Source organism: Eubalaena glacialis, chromosome 9 (genome assembly GCF_028564815.1).
Source record: "Eubalaena glacialis isolate mEubGla1 chromosome 9, mEubGla1.1.hap2.+ XY, whole genome shotgun sequence".
Lineage (NCBI taxonomy): Eukaryota > Metazoa > Chordata > Mammalia > Artiodactyla > Balaenidae > Eubalaena > Eubalaena glacialis.
Window position 1 is genome coordinate 66,219,096 of NC_083724.1, and position 12,923 is coordinate 66,232,018.

Consider the following 12,923-nt stretch of genomic DNA (forward strand, 5'->3'; position numbering starts at 1 on the left):
ATTTATTGTGTGATAAGAGAAGGTAAGGCTGGAAAGGCAGGTAGGGACAAGAATAAAGGCCCTTGATGGATGGAGGAAAAGTACGGGTTTTATCCAGTAAGGACTGAGGAGCCATTAAAAGAATTAATGAAGGGTAACGTAATCAGAGTTACGCTTCAGAAGGATCATTTCCGTTATAGCACATAGTATGGGGATTGAAGGAGCAAAGAACCAGAGCCACCAAGAACAACAATTATGGCAGGGCTCGCAGTTCTAACAACTGATACCAAAGCAGCGTAATAATCAAGCACCTGGTGTTTGAACCTTCTGGGAGAGGTTACTAGGGTCAAAAGGATGTGGCTCATCTGGTGTTAAAAAACCCTGCGGCTCACATGTACACAATCAGCTCATAACACTCCCTTAGTGTCAGAAAGGTGCACATGTGCCCTTAGGCCTGCTTTTGATTTTTTTCTATTTTTTGATCTTCTCCTCTCATATTTCCCCGTTTAAAAATGCCCTAGATGTTAGTTGTCAACTTGTAAAAATGTTGAGAATTTGCACAGAAGGAGGAGGTGGGTGACTTGCGTCAGCCACAGCAAAGGTCCTGATTACAGGTGTCTGGATATGAAACAATAAGGAAACAAATAAATGAAGATGATTAGTGGGAGGCATAGAAAGACCACAGGAGACAAAGTAAGTAGGATTTAGTAATTCTCAGATGAAGGAATTGAGAGCCTGAGAGAGAAAAAAGATTCTCTAAGTTTTTTTTGTTTGGTTGTCTGAGATTATAAGTTTTATAAATAGGTAGAGCAGTTTGTGGGGCTCCAGTGAGAAGCTGAGAAAGATCATTAAGTTTTAGATATATTGAACTCAATACTGACAGACATTAAAATGACACTGTTCAAATGAGAGTTAAAAATTCAAGATCAGAGCTCAGCTTATGATATTATGGTATGTGAGGTAGACATAAAGAATTGAAAGTTGTGGACCCAGAGTTCACACTTGCAGGAATGGATGACATCACCAAGAAAGCTACTATGGTAAATGGTGAAGGTTGAGGGCAAAACTGAGAAAGTATACCCTTAAGGGGCAAGGTGATAATGGTTTCCTGAGCAGCAGCAAAAAGGTCAGAGAGCTGCCTAAACCCTGAGTCTCACCTATGCTGGAGAGAAATCTGAGGGTGATCAAAGTGTCAGCGAACTCAAGGAGCCTGGGATTTGGTAATGAGGTCATTATTGACTGTGAAAGCTGTTTTGGAAGAGTGGGGGTGATGGATCGAATAGTATCTCAAGAGAAAGAATGAGATGAGAATTGTGACTCGAGGCCAAAAGTGGGCTAGACAGCATCTTTCTGTACAGCTTTCCTAAGTAGTAGCATGTTAGGCAAACAAGACAACAAAGAATTTACCTTGTAACTACTAGAAAAACACAGAAAACCTCGAAGTATTTGATAACAGTCTGATTAATTGTTTAATTATTAAAACTTTTCTGCTCAACATCCTTCATTTAGCTCTGTTGCTTGGTAAACTACGTATGACCTAGACGGCCCTCTGTGATCTGGGTTCTGCTTACTTCTCCAGCCTGACATCTTACTCCCCACATCCGCTACCCCAAGACCGCACACAGAGCTTTGTTCAGTTTTCCAAATGCCTCTTGCTGTTTCCTGTCCTGTTTGCAGCTCCCATGTCTTCCAATTCCTTTTAACTTGGTGAATCTATGACCACCTTCCCAAACTGAACTCAAAGTTCTCTATAAAGCCTTTCTGGTTGTTCAGGGTTGATATTATACTTCCCTCTTCTGAATCCCACTGTACCTATATCACATATCCTGCATTTCTACCACCTAGTTCTGGGCTGGGTATATAGTCTGTATTCAATAAATGCTGAATGAACAAATACATGAAGATTGCAAGTCTTCATGTTGCATCCATTTTTTTCATTTAAAAAAGTGTGCAGTATAGTACATTTGGCATCTCTTGCTGTACAATATTCAATTTTGTGATTTTGCTAAAACACAAATAAAAATTTTATATTATTTAAAACTTGTAAAGTAAAAAAAGCCCTAATATCATTAGTCTGTTGTAATTGTCCATTTCGTTTCTAAATGTTACAGTGGGCTCTTTTCTCCTTTCCATAAACTCTTTTCTTTGAAGAAATTATCCTCTTTCTGGCTAAACTGTTAGGAAGCGGGATGTGCCTCCTTTCCTAATCTAAATGACTAAACTCAAGCCAATTAAAGTTTCAGAGTTTCAATGTCACAGGAATCAAGGAGGTTTTAATCTCAGGGAGACAGGGGAAAGACGGCCGCTGCACCTGGTTTCAGGTTGATTACAAGCCACAAGGCACTATTTTAGCATAAAAGGTTCTTTTTGTATTAAACACCTTTTCGGGAGGAGGAGGTGCTGAAGATTAAATCCTGAGTCAAAATCCCGCCAATTTGCATTCTTCTTTGGGGAACAGGCTTTCAAAAGCCAAGGAACAAAAGAGGATTTGGTTTTCCAATCTCCCTGAGGCAGCAGCGGCTACCAGGAGAAACCAAAGTATAAATTATCAACGAGGAAAGCGTGTGTGGGGTGCGTGTGTGTATGTGTGTGTGTCGGGGGTGGGGAAGAGGAGGAGGGTAGGAAAGGGAGCTGGAGCATTTGCTAAGGCTGTGAGGACTTTTTCGCGAGGTACCTCGTTACGTAATATTTATAACGAGAGGCGCTGCAGCAGCATCAGGGAGCTGGCCCGCATTTTTCGTCCCCGTTTACAACCACCAGCTGGGATACAATGGGGATGGGAGGAGGGGACTAGAAGCGTCCGGCAGGCGGCGAGCGGTCTAAACAGCGGGAAACGAACCAGTGGTGCAGAAGCGAGCCCAGAGAATTTTCCCCGGTTCTGGCACCAGACCACGGACCCCGCGGGGCTGTACTGACCCTACGGATCAGCAGGGGAGCCAGCTTAAAAATGTAGCATCTGGGATCCGACCTCTTAAGATTTTTATTCAGTAGGCGGGGAAAAGGAGCTAGAGCTTAAAAACCTGCCTTTTCAGTCGGCTCTCTGGGGAGTCTGGGACGGTGACCCGGGCACCTCACACTGAGACCACCACACTGGAACGTGGGCCGAGGGGGTCCTCAGGCGGAGGGGAGAAGGGGGGGCCCACGCCAAGCGCGGGACCGCGCGCGGTCGCGAGCGCGCCGCTCCCCAGCAACAGCGCATGCGCCGGTCGCCTTCCAGCGAAGCCGCGCAGCTTCGCGGGCCCGGATCTTCCAATCGGAGCCCGGCGTTCTCCGAGTGCGTATCCTGGAGCTGCCGGCTGCCGCAGGCGGGAGGAAAGGGGCTGCCCGGGCCCGGGCGGGGCCGGGGCTAGCGAAAGTCTGCGGAGGTCTGCGAGGGAAGTCGAGTGTCCGGAAGTGGCAGTTGTAAACACCGTCTCCCTGGGGCTGGTCTCCCTCTTGTTCCCCCCTGTGCTCTTTGTTTCCCCTCCCTGGGTCTTAGAGTCCGTCGTGTTCCAACAGTTTTTGCTCTGACCCCGCGGTCTGCCTGGGCCTCTGACTGCCTTTGAGATCCGAAGCTGCCCCAGGGGTCTTGGGTGTGCAGTCTGGATCACGGGAGACCCCTGAGGTAACCACCGGGTGTGGGGTTTTGGAGGAGAAAGATTTGGGCGGGGAGGTGTTGAGAGGAAAGGTATAGGGGGCTGCAGTGAGGGTTATGGGGACCCCGAGTTAGTTAGAGGCTGTTCTGTGGCAGTTCGTGTCGTCTGTGGGGACACACCTCCAGCCCCCTGGGCCGGGCTTCTGCGCCCACCTGGAGGAAGATCTTTCTGGAGCATCCTAGCCAAAGACCGCTGTCTCAGTACCCAGAGGACTGGGTAGGGACCAGAGGGCAGGACCCAGAGGGCCTGGACTTGGAGCTTCTTAGGTTTACAACTCCGGAGTGCTGGGCTCTTTCCCTCTCAAGAATCAATAAGTCCTTCGAGGACAAGGACCAGGTCTTTTTCATCCCTTTTTAATAAAAATGCCAGCCACGCCCTAGACATTCTATAAATGCTCGGTAAACGAAAGAAAGAGTTTATGCTAGGCTGTCTTCTGTAGCTTCTACACCAGGACTCTTAGGAGACAGAAGAGAGGGCTGTGAGTTTTTCCCGGGCTGTGCAATTTCTGCAGAAGTGGAGCCTACTTTTGACTGTTCTTTATTTATTCCATGTGATATTTATCCTAGGCAAATACACTTTTTTTTTCGTTTTAAGCAGATCTCCAATGATAACTGCGTAACTTTACTTGAGAAGCAATTTCATTAGGTGTCCGACTCTTTTGAAGACATTACACATCGATGTTTTATAGTTGTTTTCATAATCTTGGTGAAAAGAACTAGCATTTTTTGTCACTTGTTTTATTGAACAGTTAGTGCCTAATAACAACAAAAGCCTAGAGTCGGAAATGCACTTGGTTTCCCATGAAATGAAGAGGAAACAAAGGCAGTGCAACCTTCTAAAAGGAAAGATGAAGGCAGTAATTTTAGTCTGGAGCTTTCTGTATTAGTCTGGTGGAGGCTTTTATTAGCTGTGTGACCTCAGGCAAATCACCTAAGCTCCCTGGGCATTAAGATGCCTTATCTGTCAGATAAGGAGGATGGACTTGGTCTCTAAAGTCCCATTTAATTCTAAAATACTGACTGCCTCAGCCCATTTGTCTTGGTCTTGTTTTCATGAAAGAACCAAACATCTTTTTTAAAGGTGAAATGTATAAGTTTGCTGATAGACACCCACAACACAGTTGTGGTTACTGTTGAAGACAGCACTGTGTTATGAAAGAGGATGGATTTAGGAGTCAGCCAGAATATGAGCTTGAATTCTAACCCTCCCACTGTTTATCTTTACACAAGTTACTCAACCTCTCCAAGCCTCAGTGTTCTCATCTGTGAAATGTGCATAATAATCTCTGGGGTTATTGGGAAGATTCACTGAGATCAGGTATGCTTAATGTAGTGTCTGGCATGTAGGAAGTGCTCAATAATAGCTTTTATCTTTTCATCCTCCCCGCCCCTCCCTTTCCCCCTGATCTGTGCAGACACATTGAGAGAGATGAGTACATTCTGGATGACCAACAGAAGGACTCAAATGTGAGGTAGGAAAACTTAGTACCAGTGGTGGCTCTGAAATCTAAAGCAGAATTGTCTTACTTACTCTCGGGATGTCCAAACCATTGATCTCTTGGCCTCAGTTGCCCTATTACCTATTTCTAAAAACTTCTTATTGAAGAATGATATACATAACATCCCCTCATCTATTTCAGTGGGAATGGTGAGAATAGTCCAACTTCACTACCAGGGGAAGATTAAGATATTAACACATTAACATAAAAAGCTGATTTAAGCTTTGCTGTTATCCATCACTGCCCATAGGATGCCCTGGTTTTGGCCCAGCCTTGTGGAAATTCCATCCAGATTGAGAAATCCACTGGAAGTCTGAGTCATCTCTCATTAAGAAGACCCTGACTTGTAGTTAGTTTGGAAGTGTGAAAGAATGATCTGTGTTTAAGATATCTGCAGTATCGAGCAGAGTGCTTCCCTGACAAGCACGGGAAGCCATGGGGTGAGCCATGTCTTGAAGGTCAGTAGCAAGGCACACAGCAGAGCTCTGGAGTCAGGGATTTCTCAATCTAGGTGGATTGATGGGGCTTTGAATCCTGACTTTGTCACTTACTAGAGATGTGACTTGGGACAAGTGACTGAATTATCTTTAAGCCCCAGTTTCCCCCTGGTATAAAATGGGGATATTAATGGTGTCTTCCCTTGGGGTTGGTGTAGCGTGAAATGAGATAATCTATAGAGTCTTGAGCATGATACCTGGAAAAGGGTTGTTTGCCACAGTAGGAATGATGACAGCAGGGAGTGGCTTTGGGGTATCAATTTGTTCATAGATAATGATGAATTGAATATTTTCAAATGGAAAGCATTATTTAAAGAGTTACACAGATATTGAGGCTGAAGAGAAAGGCTGTCATTGATTGCATATCATAAGAAATTTTTAATTACACATATAGATTAGTCAAATTATTGTTTATCTTAACTTGTAACATTTCATAGGGAAGTTTCAAGTAAAGCTAGGAACATGTATTTATGTGGGGACCCTGCATTTCTTTGGCTTAGCTAACTGAAAATATTCCACTGATATTTTCATTACTGTACCTAGCTACTTTAGCTTCCTCATCATTTCCTCTTTCCATTCTTGTGAAAGAAAAGGGAGATTTTGCTACATCTCTGCTATAGTCAATAGCATAGAAGTCCCATCATAGTTTAAATTCAACCACAGACCTACATTTGGCCTTTTGTTGATTTAGTTTTCCTAAAATACAGGTAGGCCCTTGAACCCTAGTGTCATCAAGAGCTGATTGATATCAGAGAGAGGAAGAAAATAAGAGTTTGCTAAAGGAGGCTATAGACAGCATATATTTTTTATGATGATGAATTTAAAAAATTGGGATATAATTCACGTAACATAAAATTCACCATTTTAAAGTATACAATTTGATGGTTTTCAATATATTCACTAAGCTGTACAGCAATCACCATTATCTAATTCCAGAACATTTCCATCACTGCCCACCCCCCCTACCCCCCCGCCAAAAGAATCCTCATAACCTGCTAGAAGTCAGACCCACTTCCCCCTCTCTCTACCCTCTGATAACCACAAGTCTGTTTTCTGTTTCTATAGATTTACCTATTCTGGAAATTTCACATAAATGAAGTTATACAATATGTGGCCTTTTGCATCTGGCTTCTTTCACTTAGCATAATGTTTTCAACGTTCATCTATGTTGTGGCATATATTGGTACTTCATTTCTTTTTATCGTTGAATAATATTTAATATTTTGTTTATATATGGGCCAATTGATGGATATTTGGGTTGTTTTCACTTTTTGGCTATTTATGAACAATGGTGCTATGAACATTTGTGTACAAGTTTTTGTTAAAGTCCAGTAATTATCTTAGAATGTGTCTTGTTGGTTGTGCTGGGTTAGTATTCTCAGATATGCAGTTTGTTTGTTGAAAGTGTGGATTAAAATCTTTTTGTATTTCAGGACAGTTTTCTTGAATTACAGTTTTTAGTGTTTGTTCTGTTTCCCTTGCTTTGATCTTCTTATTCAGGGACTCCTGTTGTCCACATGTTGGTTATTCTTTGGGTATTTTCAGTATTTTTTCACTTTCTCTTGAATCATTTTGATCTCTTTCTTAAATTTTTATTTAAAAATTTTACTTCTTTTTCGTTTCATACGTCCTTAAAGGCATTTTTTTGAACATGTGTATTTACTCTTGTTCCCTCTAATTTAATCTTCCTTGCAGAAATGATTTTTAATTTCTAATTCTTTCTGATCTTTTTCACCTTATTTCTGAGGTTTTTTAAAATTTTATTTTAATTTATTTTAATTTTTCTGATATTTATATATTTATTTATTTATTTAAGAGAAGTCAGTTCAGTATTTAAGTGCCGTATTCAGTCTCTAATTCTGATTCCTATTCTTTCATGCCTTATACCATTTTGTTAATGTCTTGTAGCTCATTTTGAAATACTAAGTTATGATTTTCATCTGTTTTGTGGGCATGTCTTTCTGTCATTCTTTCATTTATAGGAGTCCATTCTGTTCCTTACTCTCTATTTCCTTATGTTTGTATGGGATTTGACCACCCTACTTTTCTGTTGCTTATTTTTATGAAAGGTTAGTTTACCTGAACTTTGAGCAAGGTTCAGGAAAGCTTTTCTAACTTCACAGAACCCTGTCTTTTGTTTGTTGTGAGTGTTAAAAACTATGGTGGCTTGGTTCTGAGATTTCCTTGTCCTATTTCCTCCTACAGTTTTGTCTGGGCCATCTCTTTACTTTGTCTTCATTGCCCCTATCCTGCTCAGTTTTGATTCCAGCCTCTACTGATTCTCATTAGTGTGGGCCCCTGTCCAGGAAGTAACTTGACAGGTCAGTTATGAAGGTCTGTGAGGCTGGACTGTACCAACCCTTTCAGGACTCTCTTACCGTACGCCTGTTTCATGTGCCAGTTTCAGCTGCTGCTCTCAGGTTGTACTACAGTGCTTTCCATTAACTGTCTGTTGACCCTTTGGGGGTCCTTTCAGATGCATACTTGTTATTTTCCTCTGCTTTCTTCTCTGTAGATACCGCCACTCCGTGCAGGTTTTGTGGCTGTTGGTGGTTTGCCCTTATTCATTTGTATTTTGTAATTATTTGTTTTTGTAAATATTGCCCATTTTTCTCTATCTAGTTACCTTAGATAGGATTTTTATAAACTCTGTTATGTAAATTAATTAGGAAATTAAACTATAGAAAAACAAAGAGACTTTATAAAAGACACACACAGGCAGGGCTGGTGTAAGAACCTATTTTGCAGTTTACATGTCACTTTTTTTTTTCTATTTAACCCTGCAAAAGCATTTTCAAGCTTCTTATACACATTAGTTTTCTTTTGTTATGTAACAAGTTACCAAAAAGTTAGTGGCTTCAAACAGCCCTCATTTATTATTTCTCAGTCTCTGTAGGTCAGGAATCTGGGCACCGCTTAGGTGTGCCCTCTGTTCAGAGTTTCACTAAGTTGCTGTCAAGGTGCTGCTGGCTGTGTTCTCATCTGGAGGCTTGACTGGAAAGAATCTGCTACCCAGTTCATTCAGGTTATTGGCAGAATGTATTTCCTGTTGGCATCTGTATGACCGAGGGATCTGGCTTTTTACTGCCTGTGGGTTGGAGGCTGCCTGCAGTTCCCTGCCATGTGGCCCTCTCCGTAGGCAGTTCACAGCGTGACAGTGTGCTTCTTCACGATCAGCTAGAGGTTGTCTGTCACTTCACTCTGCTAGGACAGAGTCTTATATAATATAGTATAATCATGGGAGTGCAGCCTGTCACCTTTGCCATATCCTGTTGATCAGAAGCAAGTCACAGGTTCTGCCCGCAGTAAAGGGGAGGGTATTATACAAGAGAGAAACACCAGGGGGCAGAGATCATGGGGACCATCTACCTACTACGTTATCTGTATCAGTGATCTGGAAGTTAATGAAACTTGCACCTGAGCTATAGAAGATGATTTTCTCTCTAGAAGACCATTCAGATTTGAAGATGTTACATAGCAAAATAATACACTGAAAAATGGTGGTTGCCTTCAATTTAGCTTTATTGAAATAACGATGTTAAAATTTGGTTAACTACCTCTTCCCACACTTCTCTGCCCAAGATCAAAACAAAACAAAAAACGCAGACATTATTAAGGCCCTAAATATATAAATTCTTTTCCTGTGAGGTAAAGAGAGGTTCTGTTTGTGCCTGTTGTGACACATATGCATACGTGTGTGTATTTCATCCTTTTCACAAAAATAGAGACATTTTATATATACTTTTGAGCCTTGTACATTACTCTTAAGTATGGAAGAGTCCCTTCTAACTCTTTTACTTCCATTCTGAAGGCAGTTCCTCTGGAGTCTGAGCTTTGGGGGCATGGTGGTAAGATGAAAAGATTTTGGGACTCAGTATCAGAAGAGCTTGATTGAGTCCTTGGTGTCCCCTACTTAGTAGCTGACTGGCCTTAGGCAAGTCATTTAAGCCTTTCTGAATTAGATGAGTTTCTGTAATTGAAATGAGGATAATGAACCTCAGGTAAGGTAATTTATAGTTTAACTATATCAACAATGACCTTGTAGAAAGAGCTTGGGCTTTAGAGTTAGATAGATAGATAGTAGTGAGTTGGAATTTTGGTTCTGTAACTATGTGTCTTTTGACAAATTACTTCTAATCTCTTAGTTTTCTCTGTTGAAAAGGATAATCTTTACATTGCAGTGTTGTAAGGGTTGGAGTTCTATAGTTCTATGTATAAATAAAGTACCAAACACAGTGCTTGGCATTTTACTAGGTGCTCAATAGATTAATGATAGTGGTGTTAGCTTGTCTACCGCTATTCCCAAACTTCGTATTTAGGTCCCTGGAGAAATGGGATTTTTTTCCCCCCATCTTGGTAAAAGTTCTGTCTTCTTTGTCCTAGGTCAAACTATTCTGCATCAGCTGTGTGAATCACTGACTGTTTTGAAGATCCCTTAGTGTTTGGCTGTAGGAGCCATTAGTCAGTTCTCAGTACTGTGTTTTGAGTCTACATCTCAGTTGGCTTATTTGAGTCTCTTTTCTTTCAGTGATCTCTCTCAGGGTTGTTTATTGGGAGCAGGGACAGATCAGTTTAGATTATTTTTGGGTGGGGCATCTTCTAGCTATCCCTGTAAACCTACAATTTTACTAAGCAATTCTGTTTTTTTTCATAATGGTGTGCCTTGGTGGGTCATTTATCACTCAGTGTCCTGGCCTCTCAATGGGCCCTTTTAATTTTTATTTATTTATTTTTTTGGTTGCGCCACATGACTTGCGAGATCTTAGTCCCCCACCAGGGATTGAACCCAGGCCCCTGGCAGTGAGAGCTCCAAGTCCTAACCACTGGACCATTAGGGAATTCCCACTAAACAATTCTTTTATTACATCTTTAACCAGACCAAATCACCCCAAGTGTCACCTAATCCTTTCCTTTATCAGAGATTGCAGAGGGTTTGTGTTACAGTAATAGAAACTGACAGTGACTGTGTACTGTATATGTGCTGTGTATATTACTTAAATATCAAATATATGAGCTTGATATAGTTATCGCCTTATGGTTGAGGAAACAAGCTCAGAGAGTTTAAGTGACTTGCCCATGACCGCATACTTGTAAGATGCTTATTGGAATCCTAGCTCAGATCTCTCTGAGACCAAATCTCACGGTCTTTCTTAGGATATCGGACTTCTGCTGGGGATACCAAGAGACACTTGTGAGATCTTCATATTTGTGTCTATTTGGAGTAAGTTAGTTATTGTTCTCTCTCTGGTTGAGATGTTTACCCAGAGATTCCTTCATACTGTAGTAAAGTAACTTACAATTGTTGACTCTGTATAATTTGGAGTATCTCTGGTAGAAGAGTGTTCTGGAGAGAAGGCCAGGGTAAGTGACACATACTCTCTTCTTTCCTTTTTCCTCTTCAATCTCTTGGGAGAAGGCCTTTGAAAATTATTGTAAGATCTTTTATGTGGGCGTGCCTTGGCCTCTTTGACTGTAACATTGCATTAAAAATATTTCATTTATGAAAAAGTCTTTTGGGACCCCAAAACATCCCTGGACTGCATTTTCTTTCATACTGAATTCTGTGCCCTAGAGATAGGCACTACCTATTCCTCTTCCAGTTTAAGAACAATTAGTCACTATTTTATTACTTTTTATTTGAGAAATTAAAATAATGTAATAGTATTAGCTTATTCTTATAAGAAGGAATTTCTTTCTAATGTTTTGTCATTTTTGTTTCTAATCTTATTTAAAAAATAAAACACTGTGGCTTTTCTTTTTGTAAACTTAAAAAAAAATGTTTATTTATTTAGGCTGTGTCAGGTCTTAGTTGTGGCACGCGGGGTCTTCATTGTGGCACGTGGAATCCTTTTGTTGTGGCATGTGAACTCTTAGTTGTGACATGCATGTGGGATCTAGTTCCCCGACCAGGGATTGAACCTGGGCCCCCTGCACTGGGAGCACAGAGTCATACCCACTGGACCACCAGGAAAGTCCCCAAACACTGTGGCTTTTAAAAATACAAGTATTTAAAAAAACAAAAAACAAAAAACAAGTATTTACATGTTTTTTAAAGAATAATCTTAAAAATACAGACAAGTCAAAGAACAAAAGAAAAATCACCCCTAGTCTCAGGACTCATATAAATAACTACTGTTACATTGTTTACTATTTTAACAGACTTCAGCCCGTGTAACCTGTAAGCCACAGACATCTTGGACAGTTTTAATCATTAATAACGAAGTATATCATTAAGCAACAGTGGGGTATTTTAAAAGAGTTGGAAGACTCATCATGAGTTTGGACACTTCAAATAATGCCCCTGGTGATATCCAAAGGTAAGCCTCCAGTCTCTTCTTCTAGTTGAGGAATGCTTTTGGTTGCAGGGAGCAGGGAGAAATAAGTGGTTGGAGAGGCTGATTGTAAGAATTCTCACGGGATGGTAAGGGAAGTGGACATTTCATGGGACTGGAGGAGCAGGAATGATGCCTCACAGAAACCAGAACTGGGTCTGGAGACTCTGTGTGGCTCTTTATGCTCCTTTGTTAACTCAGTGTACGAAAGTCAGTGTCTGTACTTTCTCCAGTCCCTAGAGACTTGCTTATTCTTTTCCACTTCTCTAAATCTTTTCTTCTGCTTATTCATTATTACTTGGCTTGCCACAATCTGTGTTGCTGTGTTTCCTCTTATTTCCTCATTGCCCCAACTCTGATTCATCACTCTACCTACTTAAGCGTTCTGTTAGTTTCAGCTCCTGTTGCTAACTGCTCCTTTTCTTGGAGTTTACATTCTAAGAATTGCTGTTGCTCAATCTTTTTTGTACCATTCATATATGCCTTTGGGTGAGGTGCCTACCTTTGGTTTATTCATATCTCATGTGAATAATATAAAAACTCTGAGTTCATAATACGAAACGGAGCCATTTTGGAGAGTGCAACTCAAAGTGTGGTTTACGAAGAAATAAGTACAGAAATTGAAAGCAAGTGTTTAGAAACTTTTATAATCATGTAACAGAGTAATTTTCTGTTTGTTGAATCTAATAATAAAACACTTAGAGCTGAATTTTATCTGTTTTTAAATTTTCTTTTTTAGTTATCCCTTTTAAATATATTTTACAGAAGCAATGGGAGTGGGGTGGGGATAGTCCTTGCTCACATTTAGTTTGAGAAGAACTGATCTTGAGCACCTTTTCAGCAAGGATGTGTGGGTGGGGTAAGTACCATGACTAACATGTACTTTGCTTTATAAATAGGATTTGCTATGTAAATGTTTCCCACCTGTCTTTAGGAGCTACCTTAAATCCTTTCTGGAGCAAGGCAGAGAATAAATGAGTAA

The 12,923-nt window shown here is 40.9% G+C and overlaps 1 protein-coding gene across 6 annotated transcripts in view; it reads left to right on the forward strand.

The window, feature by feature from the left end:
* The first annotated feature begins 3,253 nt into the window (after positions 1 to 3,253).
* The window catches only part of CCDC171 (coiled-coil domain containing 171), a 355,460-nt gene continuing 345,790 nt past the window's right edge, over positions 3,254 to 12,923 (forward strand). For 3 of the 6 annotated variants that reach the window (XM_061199071.1, XM_061199076.1, XM_061199077.1), the window contains exons 1-3: positions 3,254 to 3,583; positions 5,029 to 5,085; positions 11,769 to 11,926. In XM_061199071.1, coding sequence (XP_061055054.1) covers positions 11,883 to 11,926 — 44 coding nt within the window. In that variant the 5' untranslated portion in view covers positions 3,254 to 3,583; positions 5,029 to 5,085; positions 11,769 to 11,882. Of the gene's footprint in view, positions 3,584 to 5,028; positions 5,086 to 5,449; positions 5,571 to 10,763; positions 10,831 to 11,768; positions 11,927 to 12,923 lie in introns of those variants that run through there. The other 3 variants (XM_061199072.1, XM_061199074.1, XM_061199075.1) reach the window with 3 other exon arrangements.